General features: G+C 42.8%; 1 protein-coding gene across 3 annotated transcripts in view; it reads right to left on the reverse strand.

The window, feature by feature from the left end:
- The window catches only part of ASTN2 (astrotactin 2), an 882297-nt gene that overhangs the window by 461887 nt on the left and 393392 nt on the right, over window positions 1–27018 (reverse strand). For all 3 annotated transcript variants that reach the window (XM_047068551.1, XM_047068542.1, XM_047068534.1), the window contains one exon: window positions 769–853. In XM_047068551.1, coding sequence (XP_046924507.1) covers window positions 769–853 — 85 coding nt within the window. The remainder of the gene's footprint in view (window positions 1–768; window positions 854–27018) is intronic.

Below are 27018 nucleotides of genomic sequence, written 5' to 3' on the forward strand. Positions count from 1 at the left end.
CCCAAACCCTAACTACCAATAACCTACTGCTTTATTTTGTTGTTGTTCTTTAAAATAGGCTCTATGCTCAACATGGGGCTTGAACTCATAACTCCAAGATCAAGAATCACATGCTCTACTGACTAGGCCAGCCAGGCAGCTCAGTAATAGCCTACTGTTGACTGGAAGGTTTACTGATAACATAACCAGTTGATTCACACATATTTTATAGGTTATGTGTATTAGACGCTTTCATCTTACAATAAAGTAGGCTAGAGAAAAGAAAAGGTCATTAAGAAAATCATGAAGAAAATGCATTTACAGTTCTGTACTATATTTATTGAAAAAAAATCTACATGTAAGTGGACCCATGCAGTTTAAATCCATGCTGTTCAAACCCATGTACTGGGTAAGACCATTTATAAGAGAACATCTCCATTTCACAGAAGGACTCGGCACTTTAAAGACCATTTGTCCATTCTGGAGTTTATGGACAAAAACCCGATTCTCTATCAGTCCAGTTAAGGAAGTGTTCATTGATTACTTACAGTGTGGGAGGGTGAGTTAAATTTGAGCCTTTGTTCTCTAGAAGATTCATTAATCATGTACCTTTAATATTAAAATGTGATTCAGTGGGAAATGGGATTCGCTGTCCATCAGGTTGTATACGACACAACTGTTGTAGAAAAAGAGTCCTCTTCGTGGAGAGGTTTGGGGCCTGTACTACCATAGCAGAGGAGCAGGGGACAGCTTTCCACTGTCCCTGCCCTGATGCCCCTTGCCACTCACCCTTCACTCTGTCCCCAGTCACTGCGCACACACAGGTGTCTGTGAACCGGGTCAGGGGCATAGCCTTCATGACAGCTGCACTCTCCTGTAAGCAAAAAGAGAAAGGAGTCTTGTAAAATACCATCTGCCCCAAATAGCCTTCTCCCCTGGTTTCCTGGTTTTCTTAGGAAATAAAGTGGGCTGCCCAGTTTTGGAAAAGACCAAGGGAAAGAGCGTGTTCTGGTCTACCCACCACTATGGTTAATAAAGGGTTTATTCCCCTGTTCATCTGCTCGCTTATTCATTCAACAAGTCCTAACCACACTCCCTGCCAGGTTCTCGGCCCACACTGAGGATACAGAGATTAGACACTGAAGGGGCTCATGGCTTAATGAGGGAAACAGGAAATGACCTGGTGGCTACAAATGGAGGTCCGTATTTTCAAACATTTAAATTATGATAAAGTACATATACATTAAAAGTATCATCAGAAATTCAAATTCTTCTCTCCACTTGAATGAGCAATTCATGTTCATCCATAAGCCCCAAATTAATGTCACCTCTACCAAGATACCTTTGATTTCCCCTTCTGGAAAAGTTGTGTTCATCTATCACTTCAAGAGTTCATTTTCTTTTGTTGTTATTGTTGTCTTAGTTGGTGTGCCTCTTCCCTTCCCATCTTTCCATTCTTGTTCCTTCCCTCTCCACCCATCCATCCATCTATCCACCCATCTATCCATCCACGTAACCATACATCATTTTTTATGGCCATATCTCACGCCATGTTGCATGAATGCTAGCTAGCATTCCACACTACCTTAAGCATCTTCTCCCACTGGCCAAGCTCACTTGGGGTTTCCTTGCATAGCTTTAGAGTTCAGAATCCTGGAAGGTTTCCAAAGTTCTCTGTCCTACCCTCTTCAATTACCAATCCATTGTATACTCCTTAAAGTTGGGTTGAATAAGGTTCAATTTGTTACTGGTTTTTCCTAAGGTGTATTTGTAGAATATCCACAGACGCCTTACCAAACATAGATTCTATAAAAAAAAAAAAAAATGACTGGGAAACACTAGACGATTTGTAGAGCCAGTGGTGTGTGACTCTTCATGAAAGTGATACCTAAACAGCTTTCCCAAACCTATTTCATCTTGGGAAGCTTGCTGGTGCAACAGGCCACAAGATTAGTGTCCCATGGCCCGCAACTTGGGAAACGCTGTTGGAAACTGCCCTGCCTTATCCCACTGTGTACAACAGAGTAGATCCTCAATACTGTGAGTTGAATGAATAATTAACTATCTGGGGCACCTGGGTGGCTCAGTCGGTTGAGTGTCTGACCTTGGCTCAGGTCATGATCTCACAGTTCTTGAGTTCCAGCCCCACACTGGGCTCACCACTGTCAGTGTGGAGCCTGCTTTGGATCCTCTGTCCTCCTCTCTCTCCGTCCTTTCCCCGCCTGTGGGTGTGCACTCTCTCTCTCTCTCAATAATAAATAAAACACTTAAAAAATAATTAACTATCTGTTATGGCTCATAAATTTCTAGACTATTGCTGTCAGGTTGCTTTCTTTCTCATCTTCAGGTGATCTACTCTCTCTCTCTCTCTCTCTCTCTCACACACACACACACACACACACACACACCTGCAACTCTTCAATCCTACAGTGATTCTGACTGGCCTGACCTGAGTGTTTTTGAACCATGTTTCACAGAAACGTGTAATTCAAAGGAATAGACTTAGGAAACTTGCAACTTTTAGATTTGAATTTCCCTTAAACATTTGTCTTTTTAAATCTCAGTCATAGTAAAAAATAAATAAAGGCTAAATGCTCAGATGTTGTGTAATAGAATTCAGGACACTGGAGAGCACTGTCATATTAAGTCCAGTTGCTAGGTAAACACATTTTATGCAAACCTCATTTAAAAACAACCACTACCCCCAAACCCACACAAACACCCTCTCCTGTCATCTCTGTTTCATTGAGGAGGATATTGGAGCCCGGGAGCTGTAGTGCTAACGAGGCCATGCTTTTTATGACTACAGATTTTGTGAATCAAGATTCTTTTCAACCTGTGCTACCAAAACACAACACAGCAGAGAATATACACTAGGTTAACAGGTTCTACAACTATCACCCATAACTCCTCTTTTCAAAACATTTGTACTCACCAGACAACCTCATTGTTTTCATGGGTTCACCAAAAATATTATGCATTTGACCTTATACAAAGCATTCCAAGCGTTAAAAAAAAACAACTCTCTAATTTGTTTTATACATTATAATGCTGCTTAATCTTTGTAACCCCGGCATTCACAAGTATTTGGCAAACAGCCTGCGCCTGATAAATGTTGGTTGAGCCAAAATGGTAGTGAGACAGAATAAGAAGTGATGGATGGGTAAGAGGTACTATTACAAATATTCAGAATGGAGATCACCAAAAGGCAGAAGAAAGAGGGAGACAGAGAGAGAGAGAGCTCTACCTTTCCCCTTCTCTGGATACCTGGTAAATAGGAGGGGGCTGCTCGCAGGCAGGAATGTTCTCTGTAACTCTCTTCTCCAACAGCAAGTTCAAGTGCTCCAACAAATGTGTGTGCTGTAGGTGTGTGCAAGCTAATGAGCTGATTGTTGCCAGAGGTAAGGAAAATGGAAGAAGAGGGAGGAGATCCTTGAGATTTCGGTGAGAATAATTTACCAAAAAGGGGAGGGGTAGGAGTCACTAATGATGTGTTAAAATGCTACAGTCCCGTCATGAAATATTCATCACTTTAAATATGCCTAATATTAAGTATTAAAAGTCCTGGCATTTGTCCTCGAGACTCCCAGGGCTGATTTATGATCTGCCGCAACCACAGACCTCATGATTTGTAATGGAAGAGGTAAATAGTTACCTCTGGTGGAGGGACAGGAAGTCAGGCTGGGGCAGGCAAGAAGGGCTGAGAAAGGAGGGCCTTTCTTTTTGAGGGAAAGGGCACTGTTCAGTCAGGTTCCTGTTTCTCCGATCTGTGACTCTGCAGGAAAGGGCACAGGTTACGGTCCCCCTTTCCCTCTTGTTGGGAATATTGAGAGAATGAGAGATCTATACTGAGGAAGGTTACTGCTATATTTTGTGTTTCTTTCTTGCATGCTTACCAGGCAAGTTTCCCCGTTCTCAGAACAGATCATTAATTACTGACTTGCATTATACAACAAATATGTATTTTCCAAATGAGAGGCGAGGCATCCACTCTGGAGGCCCTGAAAAGGTTACCTGGAGGGGCACCTTGGTGGCTCAGTGGGTTAAGTGTCTGATTTAAGCTCAGGTCATAATCTCACAGTTCGTGAGTTTGAGCCCCGCATTGAGTTCTCTGCTGTCGGCAGAGAACCTGCTTCAGATTCTCTGTCCCCCTCTCTTTCTGCCCCTCCCCCACTCATTCTTTAAACAAACTAACTTACTGGAAAAAAAAGAAAAAAGGTTACCTGGAGAATAGGAAGTGAGGCAGGGGAGGAATGATGGCTAGAGGCAAACAGACCTGGGTTCTAATCCTCACATTCTCTCTCCCTGGATGGGTCTCAGTTTTCTCATTAATAGAATGGGAAATGACTGTAATGTCAACTCCACAGAGCTGACCGTGAGAGTAAATTGAAGTAGTGGAAAGTAAGGCTCATGGCTCAGGCAGACAAACAGTCCTCCATAAATTTCTTCCTCTTTCCCTTCCGTTCCAAACGAGCACTCTGTTCTGATATATACTGGCACATAACTTTAGGAAGACTGCGTAAGTAATTTCCTTCTTCCTGGACCTTAGCTTCCCCATCTGCAAAATGGAAACCTGGAGTAGACGTTCATCAATTCTGAGTGCCAATGAGAGTCAGTCATTTACACAGCCTTTCTGAATCCTGAAACTCTGTTTTCCTGACACTGCTTCAGCCTTAGCTGTGATCACTCTTAGCAACTGGGCTAGGTGTCTCCAGTAAGATTTCCATCAATGCCCTGGCTATTGACTTTATTGACTCCAATTTCCTATTTTGCTGGCTCAGCCAACTCTCCGCTATTTGCAACCAAGCACTTCCTTCTTGCAAGATGCAAGCTTCTGATAGCCAGACCTAGGGATTAACCCCTTCTTCGGATGAGTCCTTTCTGCAACCCTGCCTCTGCATACCCAGAGCAGCCGGGTGGTCAGAACAGCTCTCCAGGGATCCAGGTTTACATGATCTATGATCACCCATGCTCCCTTACTCCTATCACTACAGAAGCTCCTTGAATGAGGAGGCTGCAGCCATCTTGCTCACTGTTGCATCCGCACCCACTGCACTGCCTGGTGCATAAATAAATGAGGGGGCACATCTCACAATAGTAACATCTATGCCAATGGGATAAAGAAACCATTTTTCTTAAATTTGCCTGTTTTCTCCATTAAGCTGGGCACTTCTTAACTGCAGAAATCTTTCTGTAACCATCTACATATGCTAGCAATTAGTGTCATGCCTGATGACGAGTAGGCAGCTCATTTGCTGAATGAATGAATGAATGAATGAAGAAATACATTGCAGTTTTCATGAATTCAGGCTGAGTTCATTTAGAATAATGATGGTTCTGCCGAAGACTAGAAGAAACTTCCTTATATGCAGGACAGGTATTTGCCAAGGAAATGGAAAGTATAAACATGAGTGTTGATGAAATGTCTAAAATAGAATTCTATTTCACATCAGAGCAGAAACAGCTCTTAAAGATCAGCTGGGTCACAGCTTCTCAGCTTCATTTTTCCAAGGAACAAATGCAATTTCAGAGAGTGAAGACATTTGGCCAAATCACTGGACTAGGTTTGGGGGAGTCAGGATTAGAACCCAGGGCTCCTGGCCACTACTGCAGCATCCTTCCTGCTGCGTGGGTGATCTCAATGCTTCGATATACCTGGCAACACTTGCTAGGATTTTTTTTTCCTTGGTATTTGCCTGCCATCTCTGAATTGCCTCTAATGAGAATCTATAACACAGACAAGGATTTTTTTAAATATATTTTTTAAATGTTTATTACTTATTTTGAGAGACAGAGGAAGAGAAAGAATGGGAGTGGGAGGAGGGGCAAATAGGGAGAGGGAGAGGGAGAGGGAGAGAGAGAGAGAGAGAGAGAGAGAGAGAGAGAATCCCAAGTAGGCTCCATATTGTCAGTGCAGAGCCTATCGTGGGGCTCGAACTCATGACCCATGAGATCATGATCCGTGAGCTCATGACCTGAGCTTAAATCAAGAGTCAGACGTGTAACTAAGTTACCCAGGCACCCTGGGATTATTATTTTTTTTAAATATAATGAATCCTAGATAACCTTAACAGATTCAAACCATATATTTATATATGATTGATAATGCAGACCTTAAAAAAGAGTTTAATCTCTTCATTAAAGTGGTTTCCATAAAGGAAATCAGTTACATGGATTTTCATCGTGCTAGTTACTGAAACTCTGTATTATCAGCTATATGTGAGTTGCACTGGTATTAATATATTTACTCTTCCTGGGGTGCCTGGGTGGCTCAGTCAGTTAGGTGGCCAACTTCGGCTCAGGTCATGATCTCATGGTTCATGGGTTCGAGCCCCGTGTCAGGCTCTGTGCTGACAGCTCGGAGCCTGGAGCCTGCTTCGGAATCTATGACTCCCCCTCTCTCTCTGTCCCCTCCCCAGCTCATGCTCTGTCTCTGTCTCTCAAAAAATAAAAATTAAAAACATTTTTAAAAATATATTTATTCTTCCTGTCCCCTAGGTCCCATTTATTCACTTCTCAATTTATGTTACATACCTTCTTACTCCATAAACTCTTGGGTAAAACACTAGAATCCCTCAACTATGAGCAATCTTGAGTTTATCTTGTGTGGGTTCTTCAAAACCACTTCGAAGTGGACACCACCTTCATGTTAATCACGTAAAACCAGGATGCTGGTAAAGTAGTTCAGAGCATGGATCCTGGAATCATCTAGATTTGGATTCAAATCCTGGATCTGCCACTTACAATTTGCACAAACTTGATCAAGTGGCTTCACCTCTCTGCATCTGTTTCCTAATCTGTAACAATGCTGCTGTCACTTATCTGCTGGAAAGATCAGTGATGTATCTGCAAAGTCTGAACTACAATCTTTGGCACACTTCTTGCTGAAAACGTTGTGGATGTTTGAGTTTTTGTAATTATTGTTCCAGGATAGGAGGGGGCCAATTTAACATCTTGTTTTCGTGGAAAGAAAAAGTGCTATCTGGATGAAGGATGGTCCCAATTTCAAGGTATGCCCTTTGCAAAGCCAAGAGGATCTATTTCTTGATCTGCAAATTTGAGGCAGCTTGAATGAAATAATCTCCAAAGCTGGTTATGGTGTTTTCAGAACCAGTAACACCTGTTGCCTTTGTCTTTGCTCCTCCTACTGAAGGACACACAGGCATGGACAAGAGGCTAAGCCAGACGGTGCTGCCCCCTCTTTCCTCCACAGCTCAGAAAAGCTTATCACCTGCCCATGATGGCAAGATGAATGCAAAGCCTTCTTCCCAAGTCTGCCTGCTGTCTGGCTATCCTCCTCCCGCCTTGTCATCCTCTTACGATTCCATTTTCACTTGCTTCCAACTCAGCCATCACTTATCATCACAGGCCAGGGACACTGGCTGCTGTTCACTTTCCTATTTATTCTTCTTGTCACTGTGGCTTGCAAAGACATCTCCCTGGGCCCTCAAAGCAGTAAGCGTGTGTGGCATCCTTTCTTGTCCTGACTCCAAAGGGGCCACCTTGGGCCTCTTCACTTCTATCTCTGTGTCACTGGAGCCCAGCTCAGGGCCAGGCATGCGGTGGGGGAGGCATGGGTTGAGCCTAGCATTACTGGGAGGTTGCTTCATGGTAGGAATGGTGGAAAACTCTTGCCATATGTCACTGCCTGTCATCTCACAGGTCACACCCATAGGAGTAGGAGGAAGGTACCAGTGTCCTCATTGTAAAATAAAGAAACAAAAGTTTGGACTCAACTAGTCATTAGGCCAAGGTCACAGAATCAGGTCTTCAAAACCCATGCTCTTTCACACAATCACAAACATCATAACAATAAACACGACCACCAGGATGAGAGAAAGGACAGCTGTCTGTAATGTGACAACTATCAGCTGCTAGCCAATAAGCATTAGGAAGAAGAGGAATCTCTAATTCACCCACACCAAAATTAACATCCTGCTGATTTCTAAAATCCCACTATAAGTAAAGATTAAAAATCACTCTTCCAAATATCCTGTGTAAATATTTTATGTGTGGATTGCACTAAATCCATAATGCCTATGTAATGAAGGGTACTTGTGTTGATTTCCTGATAGCAGGGATAATCCACAGGGGAAGCATCATACCTTCTAACTAAGCATCTACTATGTGCTGACATTACCTAGTTACCTTTGGTATCCATACTGGCAGGACAATACTATTGGTTCCACTATAAAAACTATGTATGAGGTTGAGGCCTGGAGAGGGTAAGCAAGCTGCCCAGGGTTGTTGAACATCCAAGTCCAGTCTTCTGACTCCTTGCCTAGCTATGTGATGCCTTTCTGAGAATCTGCTTGGATAGAGTGTGGAGAAAAGCATGGGAATGGGAGATCGGGGTGGTGGCGGGGGGCGGGGAAGGAAAATGTACCCTGTGCTGGACTGTATTACTGGGGTCAAGTCTTCATTTCCTGTAGTAGTATGCATTCCTGTCCTTGCCATGGTTGACTGTGGGAACAGAGATTTCTTCCCTAGCCTTTGTCTTCAGGCTTAGCATGTCACTTGATTTTTTGGCCAATGGGATGGTAGCAGACATGATGTGAACACAGGGGCCAAATGTGCTTGAAATGTGCTGGGTGGCTGGGCTTGCTCTCTTGCATTACTGCCTCTTGCCATGAAAAAACCACACTCTAGGGGCACCTGGGTGGTTCAGCTGGTTAAGCATCTGACTTCAGCTTAGGTCATGATCTCACGGTTGTGGGTTTGAGCCCCACGTTGGGCTCTGTGCTGACAGCCCAGAGCCTGGAGCCTGCTTCTGATTCTGTGTCTCCCTCTCTCTCTGCCCCTCCCCTGCTCATGCTCTACTTCTGTTTCTCAAAAATAATAAACGTTGAAAAAATTTAAAACAAAAAGAAAGAAAAGAAAACCATTCTCCAAGTAGTGGCTGGTGCAAGAAGAATGAGAGGCACGTGGAACAGAGCAGAGACAAAAGTGCAGCTGAGTCCTGGCTAGACTGGTCCACCCGGATGTGTAACAAAGGGGGAAAATGCTTACAGTTGTTGACAATAAAACACTGTGGCTGTTTGTCCTGAAGCATTGCTGGAGCAGAAGTGGATATACCTCCAACATACATTCCCTCCACCTCCTATGAACATTGGTCCTGCTTTCTTCCCAAACCGGAAACCTTAGAAAAATCTCTGACTGGACTATGTTACCACCCTCAACATCCAAATGGCACCTGAATTCCAATGATACAGCCTCCTTACTGTCACTCAGGCCCATCCATTCCCAGCTTTCCCACTATCACTGCCCTGGGGCAGGCTCTGGGCATCGTCTATGTGCACTGTGATAAAGTCCATCACTGCCAATAAGCTTTCCGTGTCCCGCCATCAATCTGAGTGATGGCCAGTAATCTTTTCAAAGACCCGACATCCATCGCTTATCCCCAAAACTCTGTCAGTGGCTTCCAGTAGCTCTCAGGACAGAGTTCACATGCCCTAGACTAACATCCAAAGCCCTTCATGACTGGCCCCAGCCAACTGTCCCAGCCTTATGAACTGCTCTCCCTCCCTTGTACCTTTCCTGCCCTCACATCCTATTTGGTTTGCTGATGGTAACAGGGCCATCCAAGACCCACCTGCAGACCAGGGGCTGCTTCTTCCAGCAGTTCTGCCCTGAATCCACTCACTCCTTGAGAAGAGCAGAGGCTGAGAACTGGAGAGAGACATATTCAACAGTGGAAATACCAGGGGTTGAGAGGGGAGTAGGGGGTGAAGAGAAAATTAAGTAGCAAAATGATTATTTAGTAAAAGAATGAGATCATTTTGGCAGTTTTGAATGTAAGCATTGTCATCAGGGAATATATTTTACATGCTGACCCCTCTGCAACCTTGGACAAATCATTCTGCTTTTGTAGACCGCAGCCTTTCCATCTATAAAGTGAGGGGCAAATACACGGGGATCCCCAAATGCCCTTCCAAATCTTGTTCACATCCCAGTCCTTGATTCTTCTTCTAACGCACTCTAGTCTTGTCTCTTGAAGTCAGCGTTTCCCCAGGGACTGAGGGGCAGCGAGGCATGGGGTTGGAGAGGGTTGGAAGTTTGGAGAACAGAGGTTTGGAAAGCAGAAAAGCACAACTGGAGTGAAATAACAAGAGACTAGGATTTGGATCTTTGTAAAGTGAGGGACCCTTCTCTAGAGGTCTGCTCAGCCAACTGTGCTATGGCCTAGGGCAGGTCCCCTTTCTCCCTGGGACTCAGTCTCTCTATATACCCTGAGAAGGCTGGTCCAGATGACATCTAAGCAAACTCACATGGGCGTCTCTGCTGTCCCTTTTTTCCTTACACTGTTGGAGTGACACGTTTCAGCCTTGGTCTTCCCCATACATTTGAGACACATTTGGATGCCTGCATTCAATCTGCCGGCCCCTCATTGCCATTCATCAACATGCCTCTGAGAGCAGGGAGAAAAAAAAATAGAGGCCAAGGGGTTGTGGTGGTACAGGCTGGTGATCAGGACTGATAGAGATCAGAGTCCCTCATCAAGGCCACATAGGGGCTAATTGGCACTGACTCCGCTCATGTGAGCAGCCTGTGCAGAATGACCTGGGCTCTGAAAAGCCGCCAGCCAGGCCACACCGGGGATCCCACCTCGGAGGCTCAGCCGGGGCGAGCCCTCTCCCCCTAGCCTTGTTCATCCCTGAGTGAACCACACACCACACACAATCATCGATAAATTATTGTATGGGGAAAAATCATGTAGATAAGACACTCTCTCAAAATTACGGCGGACTGAGGATGGAGGGGGACAAAGACCTCTCACCAGCAGCCTGGGACACACACAGATGCAGACATCCCCAACGGCCAGCAAGGATCACGGAATTCCTAACATGAATGCACAGAGCTGGGCCTGCTGGCGAAGGGCTGCCCTTCCCCACCGCTGCCCCCACCTCACCCAGGTGCCTGTATTATCCATGCTTCTCAGGCCAACCTGGCCTGGGTCAGGGGCCAAGGGTAACCAGCTGGAGAAAGGAAACCGGCATCAGCACGGGTATTAACGTTCTGGGGCTGAGTCCTCAGCTATGACCAGACCAAGTGGCCTGGATAAGTTGCTGTGTTACTCCGGGCTTCAGTTTCCTCATCAGAAAATGGACACCTTAACCCCAATTTTGTTTTTGTTTTTTATTTAAAAAAAACTTTTTTAATGTTTAATTTTGAGAGAGAGAGAGACCATGGGCACACATGCAAGCAGGGGAGGGGCAGAGAGAGAGGGAACAGAGGATCTGAAAGCAGGCTCTGTGCTGACAGCAGAGAGCCTGATGCGGGACTCAAACCCATGAACCCTCAAATCATGACCCAAGCTGAAGTCGGATGCTTGACAGATTGAGCCACACAGGTGCCCCAGTTAAACCCAATGTTTTAAAAGTGTCACAGGGATTAGAGATAACATATTAAAGACAATGACCACATCAGCGGAAGTGCAGGCAGCATTCAGTTAAGTGTGAGCTGTTACCACTGTTTGTTGTTAGTATTACAGACAGCATGGCCACCACGGTGGACCCCCAGGCCACACTTCCTCTCTAGCTTCGTGCCCTTGCCCTTGTCTGCAGCAACAGCCTTCCTCCCAGACTTCTGCTGTGTGGATTCCTCCCCTTCTCCTCCTCACATGGTCCTTGCCTCATCTCTGGTCCAGATCTTACTTCATCCGACCATTTTTCATTCTTAGTATGATTCCTCTGTGCCTGGGACAGGTGGGATCGCGGCACGAGACGAATCCATCCTATTCTCTCGTCACAAGCAGGTGACACTTGGGTGTCATTGAGAAAAAAATACATTGCTAGCACAAGGTGTGATTTGGGATGGGGAGGGGAGTGTGTGCAAAGAGCCACAGGGTCACAGGAAAGAGCATCGAACTCTGCCCCAAGGTTGAGGACATGCCAGCAAAGAGGGGGGCTAAAAATAACAAGAGGGGACACTGAGACACCTGCCAAGCAGTTTTAGAAGTTTTTTACATACATTAACTCATGTCCCTCACAACAAGCCTATGAAGCAGGTTCTAGTTTCAATCCCATCTTACAGATGAGGAGATTGAGGCCAAGAGGGGTCAAGTAACTTGCTGGCCTGATGTCACAACGCGAAGAGTGCCAAGGCCAGCACTGGAATCCAGCAGACAGTGCCGTTCGCCCCAGGCCACACAGCTTCTCTCTCAAGGCGGGTGTAGGAGTTTGCCAGACAGAGGGAAAGGCAAAGAAAGGAGGCAAAGGACGGTCATAACACAGATGGCCCTTTGGTTCCTTGGGTCCTCAGAGGCAGAGGGTTCAGCAGGCACTGAGGACCTGCTACTCATTCCATAGGTGTGGGGATGGAACCCTGGGAAACCCATAGTCCCTCTACAAAAAGGGTCATTCCCAAATACTGAATCCAAGCACTGTGCACGGAGAGAGGCCATTTAAGGCCGAGAAGACAGGCACTAAAGTCAGGACAGGGTATGAGCTCTGCATGTGTCATCCAGTGGCTCCATGATTGCACAATTTCCTGTCTCTGCCCAAGGCTCTATTTCCTCAGTTCTACAACGAGTTTGATCTGGCCTGTCCCTTTCACTGCATGACGTCTAGAATGCTTTATCCCCAGTATGGGCTCCATAAGCACAGCCTGCTACTGCTATGATTATTACTAGGGAATTGGCTGCCTTAATGTTCTTTCCTGCCCACAGCTCTGATCTTGGACCCCTTGGCTGTCATTTGGGAAAAGTTGCTTATGGATCCTGTTAAGCATGATGTATTTGATCTACCCTCTCACCTTCAATCCACCCAGTCACTCTGTGAAAGCAGGGTCTCATGTCCTGATTTTACAGAGGAGGAAACTGAAGCCCCCAGGCGTTAAACGATCGGCCTCCAGTTTGCAGAGCAAGAAAGTAACAGGGTCAGGATTCGAATCCTGTTCTTCTGTACTCTGGGAGTCAGAGCTCCCCAGCACTAGTTAAGATGGGGGAATTCAGCATGATCCTGAGTGTCACTCAAAATGACCCCCTATGGTGGCTCTACCTGGCCGCCAACCACACCTCTATTGGACCTTCCAGGATATAGATGAGATAAGGCTATGTGGTTGTCAGTACCTCGGCACCTGCCCCACCCACCATGGCTCTGTTTCCCACAAGCTGATGGTTGGCCTTGTTCAATATCCTTCATCTCTCTGAGCCTCACCCTTCTAACCCAAAAGACAGGGAACATAAGCCCTGTCCCGTCCCATTCACAAGGATGCAATAAGGATAAAATATACACCATTCTATTCAGGACACATGATGATGAATAATGCCGTGGTTCCCCACTTGCACAAAACCTGAACCTTCAAAGTGAAATATACAAAACAGATTAAGCAGAGGGTAATTATTCATTTTGCAAAAGAGTTCTTCAGTCTACAAAAGAGATGTACTGATGTTTTTTTTTTTTTTTCAAACATCAGCTATCTTTGTGAGTTTGGAATCAAATCTCATTTATAAAATTAAACCAAGAAAGAATAATGATTTTCCAGATGTGCACTGAGTACAATGGGCCGCACACACATGCATCCTGCCTGTGCCATCCACGCCCTAAAGCAAGGTGGTCCAGACACCAGGAGGAGGGAGGCTTTGCCTCTGGCTAGTCAGGAACTGGGGGAAAACAGAGAAGTGGTGGACATCATGTGAAATCTGCACTCTGTTCAGAGGGGTCCATTCCTGAGAGTGACCTCAGCCTCAGCTATATACAGGCAGATGGTCAGGGTCACAGTTAGCTTTCCTGGGAAACTAGAGAACTGCCATTTCTGGTACTTCCATCTGGAATATTATACCATTTTACAGTAATGTGTATGTCAGCTGAACCCAGCTCATTTCCCCTTTGCTAACCACATTCCTGGTTGTATTCGAACTCATGCTCGTGCTCTCCCTCTCCTTCTTGTCTCTCTTCTGTTTGATGGTTCTCTCTTCGCCTCTTCTCTCTCGTTTTTGTTTCACAGCGTTTGGCGTTTGCTCCTGCCTCAGTTTCCTTCTTTGGTCTCTTCTTTTCCACCTTTGCCTTTCTCTCCATGTGTGCCTCTCTATCCCTCACCGTCCTCCTTCCTCTAAGCCTCTTTCCTTTGTAGCCCTCTTCAGGGAAAAGGCCTTGAGTTTAAGTCAGACAGGTGCAGGTTAAGTCCCCAGATCCACTTTGTCCACAGAAAAGACACAAAAAAGGGACAGTCTGTCTACTTCAAGGGTTAATGTGATGATTACGAAAGATATGGTAAGTAAAAGTGCCTAAGCAAGGACTACAATTACACCCTGTTAATTCCACTCCCCTACTTTCCTTCCTCTTTCCCTTGATTTCTTTCCCTGAATTTCCCATCCATTCCACTCCCTTTGCCTCAGTCTCACACAAGCACGCACACCACAGCCTATTCACCACCCTCTGCCCCAGGTACCCCCCCACAACCCTCCCCAGGCTCTGCCTCTCACCCCCTGCCCCAAGCAGCCCCCACATTCAGGCAACGATTTACTTGCAGAACAGCACAGGCTCCCATAACTAAAATGCAAATTCTTTCACAAAATATTTTGCGGTACATTTACTGGTATATGATAGAGAATCATGAATCATTAAAATTAAGCAACGTGTGTCCAAGTGGCCTGCACCAGGTTTCACTAGGGAGTCAGACTTTGCTATTCAGTCCATTTCTGGCCATTGGAAAGATTGCACCAGACCATTCCTACTGTACGGGGTGAGGTCACTTGACCTCGCCTGACCTGTGTAGAGCATCTTGAATTCCTGGATGTCCTATCCAGAGGAACAGTCTTGGTGTGATCAGCATAAAATCCATACACCTCTCCCACCCCTGTTGTCTGGTAGAAACCCATCTATAGACATTTCAATTAAAATACCATTTAACAAAAAGTAACCAAAAGGTTGGGACCACACACACACACACACACACACACACACACACACACTCCTCTTTTTCAGAGACCTTTTAATCACCTACACTGAAATGAAAGCAGCCTCCATCCAGAAGAGAAAGGGCAGTGTGGTGTCATAGGTGGCTCCCTTTGATGACACCAAATAACTGGAAAAGGCCATTGCTAATGCCAAGTGCTGTGTTTTAAATGGTTTTGTGGAGGCTCCTTTTTCTCAGAAATCTGTCACCACGCCTTCCATTCCATCATGATGAAGACTTTTGTGGGTTAAGCATTATCAACACTAGGGGTTCTTTTTGCCCCTGATTCAATAATTTCCATTTGTTGAACCCATATAGTTGCCATATTATGCAGCAGCAGGTCCTTTGTACTGATTTTAATCGTCACAATAACCCTAGCAAAGGTGAGTACATTTTCCTCTGATGAAAAGGAGCTTGGGGAAAATTAAGCAATTTGCTCCAAACCACACCAACAGTTACAGGCAGAGACAAGATTTTAACCCACATCTGCCTCCTTCGGTGCTTCCACTTTTTTTCCCCTTTTCCCTACTGCCTCTCCAAAAACAAAACAGCCCACACTGGGAGCAGCTTGATTTTGAGCAAACGGAGGTGGTGGCAGTGTGTCATATCTCCCTCCCTGGCGACTGACTCAGTCCTGGTTCTCAGTCAATGTTTGTGAAAGGAAGACATTAATGAAGCTGACAGGGGACTTACCATGCCCCAGATGTCCTGCACTGAAACGCCTCTTTGCATGAATGTGTGGACTGGATCATAAGCCTGGAAGACAGACCTGAAAAAACACTGCCAGAAGCTGATACCACCTTCAGAAGTTGTAAAAGGCTTCTGAAGACACTGACCCAAGTTGCAGCTTGGAGGCCCACATTCCAAGAATAAAATATTTGACTGCTTAAGTTGTTCTCAAGAGATGGGGAAATCTAGCTTCAGCGTGGTGGTCAGGAGACCTCTATTCTGTTACAAACTTCCTGAGTGATTTGAGTCAGGCCCTGACCCTCTCTGAACGCCAACCTCATCCCTGTAGAAAGCGGGGGTTGGAATACATGGCCTGCACAGTGCCTCCCAGCCTGGGCCTCTGTGCTCTTTGAACCCCCAACTGGCCCCTAAAGGAGACTCTTCGAAGGCTTCTCAGGAGAAGGGTTGGAGCAGCTACTGTAGTGAGTTACTACTTTCCCCTTCCAAGTTTAGGGGGCACCCAGGGCTGTGCAATGCAGGGTTGACACCCACAGATGAGCACCTCTGTAGATTTTGTGTCCGAGCCTCCTCACTCACCTCCCTGAGTCCCAGCCCTGTTCAGCACAGTGCTCAGAAAATCTCTGCTCAGCCCCCACTCGTGGTGCATGTTTGTGGCACTGGTTCACTTCTCCTCTCATTCCAGATCACTGATATCTGTTGTTGTCTGAATGTCTGTGTCCTCCCAAATTCATATACTGAAGCTCCTAACACCAACATGATGGTATTTGGAGGTGGGGCCTTTGGAAAATAATCAGGGTTAGATGAGGTCAGCCCTTGTGATGGGATGAGAAGAAGTGGAGGAGAGACAGATTTCGCACAGTCTATGTGCACACACGCAAGCATGCAGGTGCGGAAGAAAGGTCATGTGAGGACACAGAGAGCAGTCAAGAGGTCAGTCTTCCACAAGCAGGAAGAACACTGTCATCAGGAACCAATTCAGTGGTATCTTGATGTTGGGACTTTCCAGCCTCCAGAGCTGTGAGAAAGAAGATTACGTTGTTCAAGCCACCACTCCATGATATTTTGTTACAACAGCCCAAAGCGACTAAGACAGTGTCATCCTCTCCTGAGTCTTTAGAGACAGTGTGAAAACTGGTCCTGGATCTCATCCACATGTGGGGGACATAGCATTGGATTCCTCATTTCTGATGTCAAAGCTTGAAATCGGTTTGTTAGAAAACTCGAAGGGACAGAGATGATAGTGTCTTTTGCTCACTATCCCCAACACTGGGCACACGGCCCGGCATATAATTGGTGCTCACTGAATCACAGCAATGAATGAGATCCAACATCTTGATTCCAATCACTTCTTTCCACCACCACAGCCATCACCCTGGCCAAAGCCATCATCACCTCTGGCCTGGATAACCCTATCAGTCTTCCAAGGAGCCCCCTTGCTACCACTCTTTCCTGTGTCCCTAAAGATTTTTCCCAGTGTTGTAGCCAGAGTGATCCTTCGAAAAGGTAAGTTAGATGACAATAGTCTTCTGGTCAGAATGCTCTTGTGGCTTCTCATTGAGTTCAGGTTGAAAGCCAAGGTTCTTACAATGTACTACAAGGCTCTGGGCCTCTGGTCCCACTGTGATCCTAGCTCCTAATATTCAGCTAGTGTTCAGTGAAGCCCAGGAACATTCTCTTACCTGGTCTTCCTCAAATATGTGAGGCGCAATCTGCTCTCAGAGGCTTTGTTCCAGCCGTTCCCTCCACCTGGCCAGATATTCCCCCTGGTATCCACAAAGCATGCTTTGCCCCACCCCCCCATCTCCTCAGTCATGCCTACCTTGAACACCCTACTTAAATTTGCAACCACCTCTCTCCTCCTCATTCACAGCTCACTCTTCCTGCAGCCTCTTTATAAAAAATATCATCTTCTATCATAGGATACAACTTTCTTGTTGTATTACATATATTCTAATTATGTTTGCCCCCCGCCCCACTTGAATGCGAGCTCCATGATGGCAACAATTTTTATCTATTCTGTTCATTCTGTCAGTATCTGACATCCTGCTTGAACTAGATGATTGAGAAATAAATACCAGTTGAATGTTAAATAAACAAATACATGAATAAATGAACAGATACGAAAACCAGTTATTTAACTCAGATGTAAAAGTATTAAATCAACCTACTAGACCAGGGGTTGGCAAATTTTTTTCTGGAAAGGGCCAGCTGGTAAATATTTTAGGTTTTGCAAGCTATAGGTTCATGGCTTTTCAACTCTACTACTGTAGAAAACAGTCATAGGCAATATGTAAACTAATAAGCATTGGCTGTGTTTCAATAAAACTTTATTTATGAAAAACAGCAGTTGTCCTGTGGGCTGTAGTTTTGCCGACTGCTGCACTAGACTATCTATCAGGTCGGGCACTGGGTCTCATTTTGTTCTCTGTTAAATCCCAGTGCATAGCACAGCACCTAGCACAGCACTGTCACTCAATAAATAATTTGAATTAAATGGCACATAAACGACATGTGGTTCCTTCCACTCTTCACTCTCTGTCACAGCACTGTCCAAGTGCATTTGCTACATGGTTAACTTTCTACATCTATGATCTCCAAAATGGCAGCCACTAGCCTGTGGCTACTGAGCACATGAAATACATGTGAATTAATTTACTTTTTAATTTAAATAGCCACATATGGCTAGGGGCTACCATATTGGACAGTATAGCTCTATCACAAACATTGGTTTGCTACATGATCCAGTTCTAGTCCCTCCCCATCTAGGAAGACTTACCTGACTGCTAAGGCTCATAGTAACTATTATATTTTTTAATCCTACAATTCTCATTTTATTCAATTTATGTTTTGACCACAGCTACAACAATACTTAATGTTCATTGAGCTTTGTGCACCAGGCATTGTGCTAAGTGCTTAATATGTTTTATCTAGTTTAATGCTGGGCAGAGCACTGGCTTTCAACAAAGATTTGCAATACACATTCAAAACTGGAGAGCACTCAGAGAAAATCTAATGAATAGCTGATCCTTGAATAACATGAGGGACAAGGGTGCTGGACCCCAGGCACCATTGAAAATCCATGTATAATTTTTGACTCCCCCAAAGCTTAGTTACTAATAGCCTACTATTGACTGGAAAGCCTTACTGATAACACAAATGGTCAATTAACACATATTGTGCATGTTATATGTATTATATACCATATTTTTAAAAAAAATTTTTTAACATTTATTTATTATGGAGAAACAGAGAGAGACAGAGCATGAGCATGGGGGCGGGGGGCAGCAGGCAGAGAGAGGAGACACAGAATCTGAAACCGGCTCCAGGCTCTGAGCAGTCAGCACAGAGCCTGATGCGGGACTCAAACCTACAAACAGGGAGATCATGACCTGAGCCAAAGTCAGATGCTTAACTGACTGAGCCACCCAGGCATCCCTATATACTATATTCTTATAATAAAGTAAACTAGAGAAAAGAAAATGTTATGAAGAGAATCATAAGAAAGAGAAAATACATTCACAGTACCATATTGTGTTTCTTGAAAAAAATCTGCATGTAAGTGGACCCGCACAGTTCAGGCCCATTGTTGTTCAGGGAGTCAACTATAATTTCCTTTTATATTAAAAATAGAGAAACTAAGACTCAGAGAACAAAGTGACATGTCAAAGGTCACACTATTAGTCAAAATTGCAAATCTAGTAGTCAAGTCCATGGAATTGGTCTCCAAACACAATGTTTCTTTTTTTTATTCATTCATTCCATCATTCATTATTAAACACGGGCAGTGAACTAGACAGTGAATGGGCTGGGTTTGGAGGTAAGCAGTAAATCCCATAGGTGCAGCCTAGAGTCTCTTGGATACCTAGGAATCAAACACAGAACTTCACAAATAAACATATAATTAGAAGTTGTGATTCTGTACTGATAGTGCAGATCAGTGGTTAAGAGGATACCATTTGAAGCCTGACTTCTAGGATTCCAATCTGGACTCCACCACTTCTTAGATGTGTGACTTTGGGAAAATCCATTAACTTATATGATTCAGTTTCCTTGTCTGTAAAATGATAATAATAGGGCATTGCACCAATTCTAAGAAACACAGCTTTCCACACTTTCATACCTTTGAAATGAGGACTTGTGTGTTATTAGTATCCTAATGGTAATTGTTGGCAGCATTTTTTTTCTTAGTAGAATGCAAAATACTGGCACATATATCTAACTGCATCTTGCTGCAGTTAAAATATGATTTTGTCTATTTCCTAGGGTTGTTAATGGGATTAAATGAGATAATATATGTGAAGTCCATAGAAGAGAGCCTGACACATAGTTTGTATTGTACAATGGGCATTGTTATTATTATTTGCTATAAAGAAAAAAGATAAAGGGTACTAATGCTGGGTAAAAGGAATAACTGAGTCTAGAAAGTCAGCAAAAACCTCCTTGAGGATGAGACATTTAAGCTGAAACAAGAAAGATAAGGAGGAGGAAAGAAAGGGAAGAATAAGACTTGTAAGGAGTGAGGGTGGGTGGAGAGCAGACAGTTGAGTACAGAGGTAACAGCACCTGCAAAGACCCTGTATTTGCTGGAAATGACTCATCACTAACCAGCATGGAACACTTCACAACATGGCTTTGTATCCTAAGAACACTCCCAACCCCAACCTGTAAATTTACCATCATCTTCCTTTTCCACACTTTTGTTTATTGATAGTTCACTGCTCATAGGTACTACAGATATATTTTAAAGTTTATGAATTATTTTGAAAATAGCAGGACACATACCATTTATAGAGCCACCAATATATTTTTGTAATATACTTGCTGAATAAAATTATAGTTTCTAATTTAAATGCCAGTAAATTATATTTTTGATGATGAATCTCACCTTAAAATCTGAGAGCTCCCCTTCTTTTTGGCACATTCATCAAAGAGGTAAGAATCAGAGATACCTCCATTTATCTTCCTATTAGCAACTTCATTGGAAGACACTTCAGATCTCTCACACCCTCTTTCTTTCAGGTTCAGAAGCAAAGGTTACCTTGGACCTTCAGAGGGGCTGGCAAGCTCCCAATAAGAAAACATTTTCAGTCTCTTTTGCAACCCATTCTAACCTTCTTGTCTTTCAAAATTTTTGAAGAGTCAGTCCTGTTGCTTTCTGTTGTGGGCTTTATGAAATTTTATGACCTCATCTTTGACACAGATTGTCCTTTTTCAAAAGACCTCCACCCTCTTCCACAACATTTTACAACACCTCTAGACCAAATATAGCAAGACTCCCAAGTAAGAGATATAAAATGGTTTCCCTACAACCCATAAATGCTGTCACAGTTCCGTCCCTCAGTTCTGCATTTCTCCCTTGTCCCCAGTCCAACTGGGTCCTTTTATTTTTTTCAGTCAGCTTATTCCATAAATTCTTTGTCCAGCAGATTCATGCCTACCTCTGAGAATTCTCTGCAAATACCTATCAAAGAGAGAATGCCAGAATGCCTCTCTTTTCTCAATACTAAGCAAACTTCTCAAACACTGACTCCTCAAATAGTAGCTTCTTACTCAGTCTGGGTCCAAATCCCAGCTGTGATATTTAATAAATATATGACCTTGAGAATTTCATTCAACTATTTTAAGACATAGCTTCTTGTATGGCAAATGGAAGCATCAATAACTACACTGAAGTATTGTTATGAAGCCCAAGGTAGTAATAGAAAGCTGCAGCAATTATTCTTGGTTCACAATAAATGCACAATAAATTTCAGATGCCATTACTATTGCCCCAGTATTCATGCACTCCTTGATATCATACCCAAACTTGACCATGCCTCCCTTCACTGTAAGCTAGCTCTGGCCATTATCTAACACCTCCGTGTATTATATATAGATATGAACCTGTATCAAATGGATCACTTTGTTAAGATAAATAGAATTTTGTGGTTAACATTCATTTCATGGTCTTTAAACAGAAAAAGACCTTGGTTTGTTGTTGTTTGAATGGTTTTTGTTGGAAATATTTTTTTTTAAAGTTTGATTTAATTATCGCGCATGTCTTAATGAGGCATGGAGTTCATTAATTGACAATCAGCTTAGATGAGTTTTGTTTAATACAGGTTTCGGTATAGTTCTGGACCAAGGCATGGTGACATAGACAGCATTCTGAATTCTGAGGATAAGGGTGACTCACTTCATGGAAGACTGATTTACTCTAGTTGAGGCCCACTAGAGTAACAACATAGTTGGACACACTAATCCTCAATGGATAAAGGATAGAGCTTACTTTATCTGAGTTCTAAAAAGACTAGTGGTACCCACCTCAAAGGAGAGGTGACTTTCAGAAGAGAGCTGTACCAGGTAAAATTCTTTAGCAAAAACACTTAGCCAAAATTCACTGTCAGCACCCAGAGAGCTATCCATGGTCCTGACCAACAGAACCATACACCCAACCCACTGAAAAAGCCCTGACATTTCATCAAATGAAACTTGCTTCTCATTCATTCACTCTTTCATTCATTCATTCATTCATTCATTCATTCATTCATTCATTCACAAAAAGATGTATTAATGTGGTAACAGTTTCAGTGAGCTATAGCAATAAACAAAATGAACACTGGACAAGTTTTAACAGAACTATATACTCATAAAACAAATCTCTCCTCTCTGGTCTGACAGGAAGTGGGCTCTCTATAGATAAATCTCAGCTTATTTAATTGCGCATCTCACCTGTGCACGATCTTACTTAAATGCTACACATCTGGTACCTAGAAACCCCCATGCTACAATCTCCTTCAAGGCAGGGACATTCTCCATTTCTGTGAATTCTTAAATTTACAACTTCATAAAGTCCTTGTGTCCCATTAAACTTGAACAATACAGGGCTTAGTAAATAACAAGATTAACCTCTAAACATTAGAAATATTTAATACCATATAAGACAAATATAGGACATAACTACACGCATTGTATTCTCATTCCATATCTTATTGCAAATGAAAAGTGGCTGCTGAAGACACGGAAATAAACTGAACGTGACGGCGAACATGACTGAAGTTCTTATCAATTGGAAAAGAAAATTCAATCTTCTTTAAATGCCATTTACAAATTGTTTCAATCATACTCATGCTCTAAGTTATTAGTGCTCAAAAGGTCATAGAAACATGAATTTTGAACTGAGAAATATCTTAGGAATTATTCAGGGTTGTAATTCGTATCTTGCCACTAATTTACTTAGCGACACTGGGCAACTTGCTTAGCCTCAGTGGCCTTCAGTCTCATAATTAGATCAGACTAGATGATCACTAGGGATCTTTCTTGCATTAAAAGTTGTTTCCACTAATTTCTTTGTTGAAGAGAATGAATATGAAGTTCACAGCATATGCCATACTCAAGGGTGGATGACAAATCTGTGGCCAAGCTGACTCTAGGACTGAGAGCATTGGACTTACTTCATTGCACCAGTTTAGAAGTTGCCCAAGGACTAAATGAAAGTCCATTGATAGGAAAGTCCAGGTTATGGTAAGTTTCTCTGTTAGGTGGTCAGCTCCTAGAGGTCTGGGACAACATCTTATTTAGTTCTGAAAAAATTTAACACAGTGCACAATGCTGGATTAGAGGTGTCTGATGAAATATTTATTAAGTTAATTGACATATAAATTGAATTAATTACATAAAGGCACTAGGGACTACATAACTGATTACAAAATTAATAAAAGATGCTATGTTTTGAGTGCCCACCATACATTATATACTGTGCAGGGTGTATTGGAAATGTGATTTTTCATCTCATTCTCATAGTGCCCTGCCAAATAGGTCTTACTCCCATTTTTACATATTTTAAAAAATAAGTCTTGGATATATTAAATGGCTTTCCCAAAGCCCTACTTCAGTAAGCACAGAAGCAAAGATTTGAACCTGGTCTGACTCAAAAGGATATTCCAATTCTACTCTGGTTAACTAAATGCCTGAATGAATAAATAAAGAGATGAATGAATTAGTGACTAAAGGCATTAGTGTTCTGCTGTTACTTGCTTCTGGTTTGAAGCCATACTGTCAAATATTTTGTATGGAATTTAGCATGATACCACACATGTGCAGAACTTTAATAAAGCTGTTTCACAAAAGGATTTACCCGTAATGACATTCTGAAGAGTCAAAGCCTGATCATTTAAACTGCCTGGTTCTACACCATATGGGACTGTAGCAAGTAGTTCTTGAATGATCACTTCTATCTTCTGAAAGATGAAGTGTAATGGTAGCCTATTCTGGAAAGGATCATAACACCACCATCTGGAAACATTTTCAGACCTTCTCTAAATCTTCACTGAAGCCCTTCTTTGCCTTGGTCCTATATTGGTGTGTTCTCATCCCCTTCACTGTTAGAAGGTACATGTTAAATGATAGGCTTTCCAAAGAAAATAAGCCATGATTTGTGACATTAACCAATTTTGTTGGTATAAATACCTTCATCATAGCCAATTTTCAAGCTATCTACATGACATAACTGAACAAAGAGCCAGGAAGAGATGATAACAATCAACTCTCATGAGTCTCATGAGCTGTTACAAAAGCCAACACAAGCACACCATGTATCCAATCCCATAATCAGCTCTGTGGGTGGTACTGATTGTTGAAATCCCTAGAAGAACACACTTGAACTGGGCTATGGCACACAGCCAGGAAAACTTGGCCAGGTTCATTCACACATCATGGCATCTATCTATCTATCTATCTATCTATGTATAGATATCTATATAGATATATAGATATAGATATATAGGTATCTATAGAGATCTATATATATATGTGAATATATGTATATATCTATACATATACATATAGATATATAGATATCTATATAGATATCTATACATAGATAGATATAGATATAACTATATATAGTTATATATATGTAATTATGTATGTAACTATATATGTATATATAATTATATATGTAATTATATGTATATATATATGTGTGTGTGTGTGTGTGTATACATCTTCAGCAGTATTATGTCCCCACTTTTCTCCTTCTTCTTGGTCAGTTTGGAAGAATGATCCTTCTTATTGACTAATTCACTAAAGCTTTAAGGCATGATGAGCAATGATTGGACTCTATCACTTTGTTTGGCCCTACTCAAGGAAGGAGAAGCTTACTGAAGGAAGGCAAAGCCACTTTTGACAGATTTAAGGCCTGAATATGTACAGGAGTTAGGGGTTTAGTTTTGCCATGACTTCCCCCATAGTCTAATTCCTGATAGAAAGCAAAGGAGGGGAGGCCTACCTATTGCCATGAACAATTAGATGGTTCCCCAAAACAATTGGACAGATGTGGAAAGTCGTTTCCCCTTTTCTCATAAAGTCTTACTAATACCTTTAGTGGTTCTCAGAATCTTCAGGTCCTTATCTTTCTCTGAGTTCTCTTCATCTTACCTTTCCAACTTCATCACCTGTGTCTCTCCTAGTTCTCCTCCTCCACTTACTATGCAGTATATTCTCTGGATGCCAGCTCAGATATACTGCTTTCTCATTCCTGGAATAATTTTAAACTTTCTTCCTCTTGATTTCAATCATTAAAATCCCTCTGTTAAGGGACCCTTCCTATCCATACTCCCTACTGATTCTACAAGGTTCAGATAAAAGGTCACGCACTCCATGATGTATCTCCTGAAATCCCCATCTAAAATACATTTTTCCCTTTTCTCCAGTCATGAGCTACTTTGTTAATGCCTGTTCTTGATTTATCCCACATTGTGTCTTTTATAATAGCTATATATGGGCATATTATTTTTATCCCTGTGAAAATGTGAAATCCATGAAGGCAGGAACATTGTCCAATTTGTCTGTGATTTCCCATAGCACTTAACACACGAGACTTATGAGTTGTGGAATTAAGAAAATCTTGCTTGAATTGAATCTAACAAATTGCAATAAATTTTTCAAAATGGGTGTGAGTCAAGCCCCATGAAAATATATTCAGGGATCTTATGTTCCCATTTCCACTCCTCACCGGTAGATAGTCCCATCTGTTTATGCCTTGAATGACTTGTAAGAGTAAGGTTCTTTGCTGGACATGGTGGTGAGAAGGATACAGGAGTAAATGAGATACAGTCCCTGGCTTTAAGGAGCTTACATTTTAACAGGGCAGGCGTTTCCAAACAATAACTCAAGTTTTAATCAGATATTTAGTCAACAGAGAACTCTGATGATACTTTAGAAGTCATCCATTCTTCCAGGAGGAAAGAAGAGGTCATCAGTGAATAGGATTTTACAAGGTCGATGATTAAAGAATGCAAGACACTTCAGGTAGAAGGAGGGGCCTGAACTCTAGTTATAAGGTAAAATTTGGCATGGCGTGTTTGGGAGGACTATAGAGAAGATGAACAGGGTGTAGGCTGCAAGGAGAGTGTTCTTGGGGATGTGGCTGAATGGGAGGATGAGGCCAAAGCCTTCCAGCTTGTCTGGCTATGAGATGGTTCCTGGTGACCCAATTTCTCTAGAGCTGGAAGATATTTAATCTGAGCTCATAGGTAAATGGATATGGAGGAAGAGACTAAAAACTGGTGTATAAAATTGTTTCACAGAGCATATAAATGTCCTTCCTTCCTTCATCCTTTCATGATTTTCTGTGTGCCATTATACATCAGCATTAGGCCAGGCTTGAAGAATACAGAGATAACCAAGACACATGCTTTGAATCCCCCCTTCCTCAGCCCCTAACAAAGCTTATGGTCTGGGGATAGACCCAGACAAGGAAAGAACAATGGCTGTGCACAGGGACGAGAACTATGACACAGGGACCTACGAGAGCAGAAAGGAGGACTCCTTAATCTGGTGAGGGGTTTGGACTGAATGGAATGGAAATAAAATAATAATAATAATAATAATAATAATAATAATAATAATAATAAAAACAACCCCTGGTCTCCCAGTAAAAGAGGGAGAAAGATATTTCCAGAAGGAGGGAATAGTCCATCAAAGGAATGTAGGCATGAGAGGGTATGGTGCCTTCAGGGAATTGCAGGGATCAGTGTATCTAAAGCCCAGGGCAGGTGGCACACAGGCAGAAAATAAAGTGCCAGATGTGAGCATGGCTTTGTCAGATAAATAAATTAACATATATGGCAACTAGGACTTATATTGTTTGTGTAGAAAATGAGAGGACTATTTGGGAGGGAAAGTGTTTAGAGCCTTGGTGCACCAAAGAGAGTCCTTGGCCAGAAGCATCAGCAGTAGTCGGTAGCTTTTTAGAAATGTAGGATCTTAAAGTCACAGTAGACCTACAGAGGCTCAAGAAGCAATGGTTAAGAACTCAGTCCCCCGAGTTTGAATCCTGGCTCTCTATCTGCTGGCTGTGTGACTTTGATCCTCTCACCTTTCTTCTCTGGCATCAATACTGTCAGTGATAAAGTTGAGAAGGTCAACGCAGTGGATTCTTGTAGCATTTTCATCTCTACAGTATATGTG

Source organism: Lynx rufus, unplaced genomic scaffold, assembly GCF_022079265.1.
Source record: "Lynx rufus isolate CCGP_SWC_20201006 ecotype Redwood Valley unplaced genomic scaffold, mLynRuf1.p SCAF_10, whole genome shotgun sequence".
Lineage (NCBI taxonomy): Eukaryota > Metazoa > Chordata > Mammalia > Carnivora > Felidae > Lynx > Lynx rufus.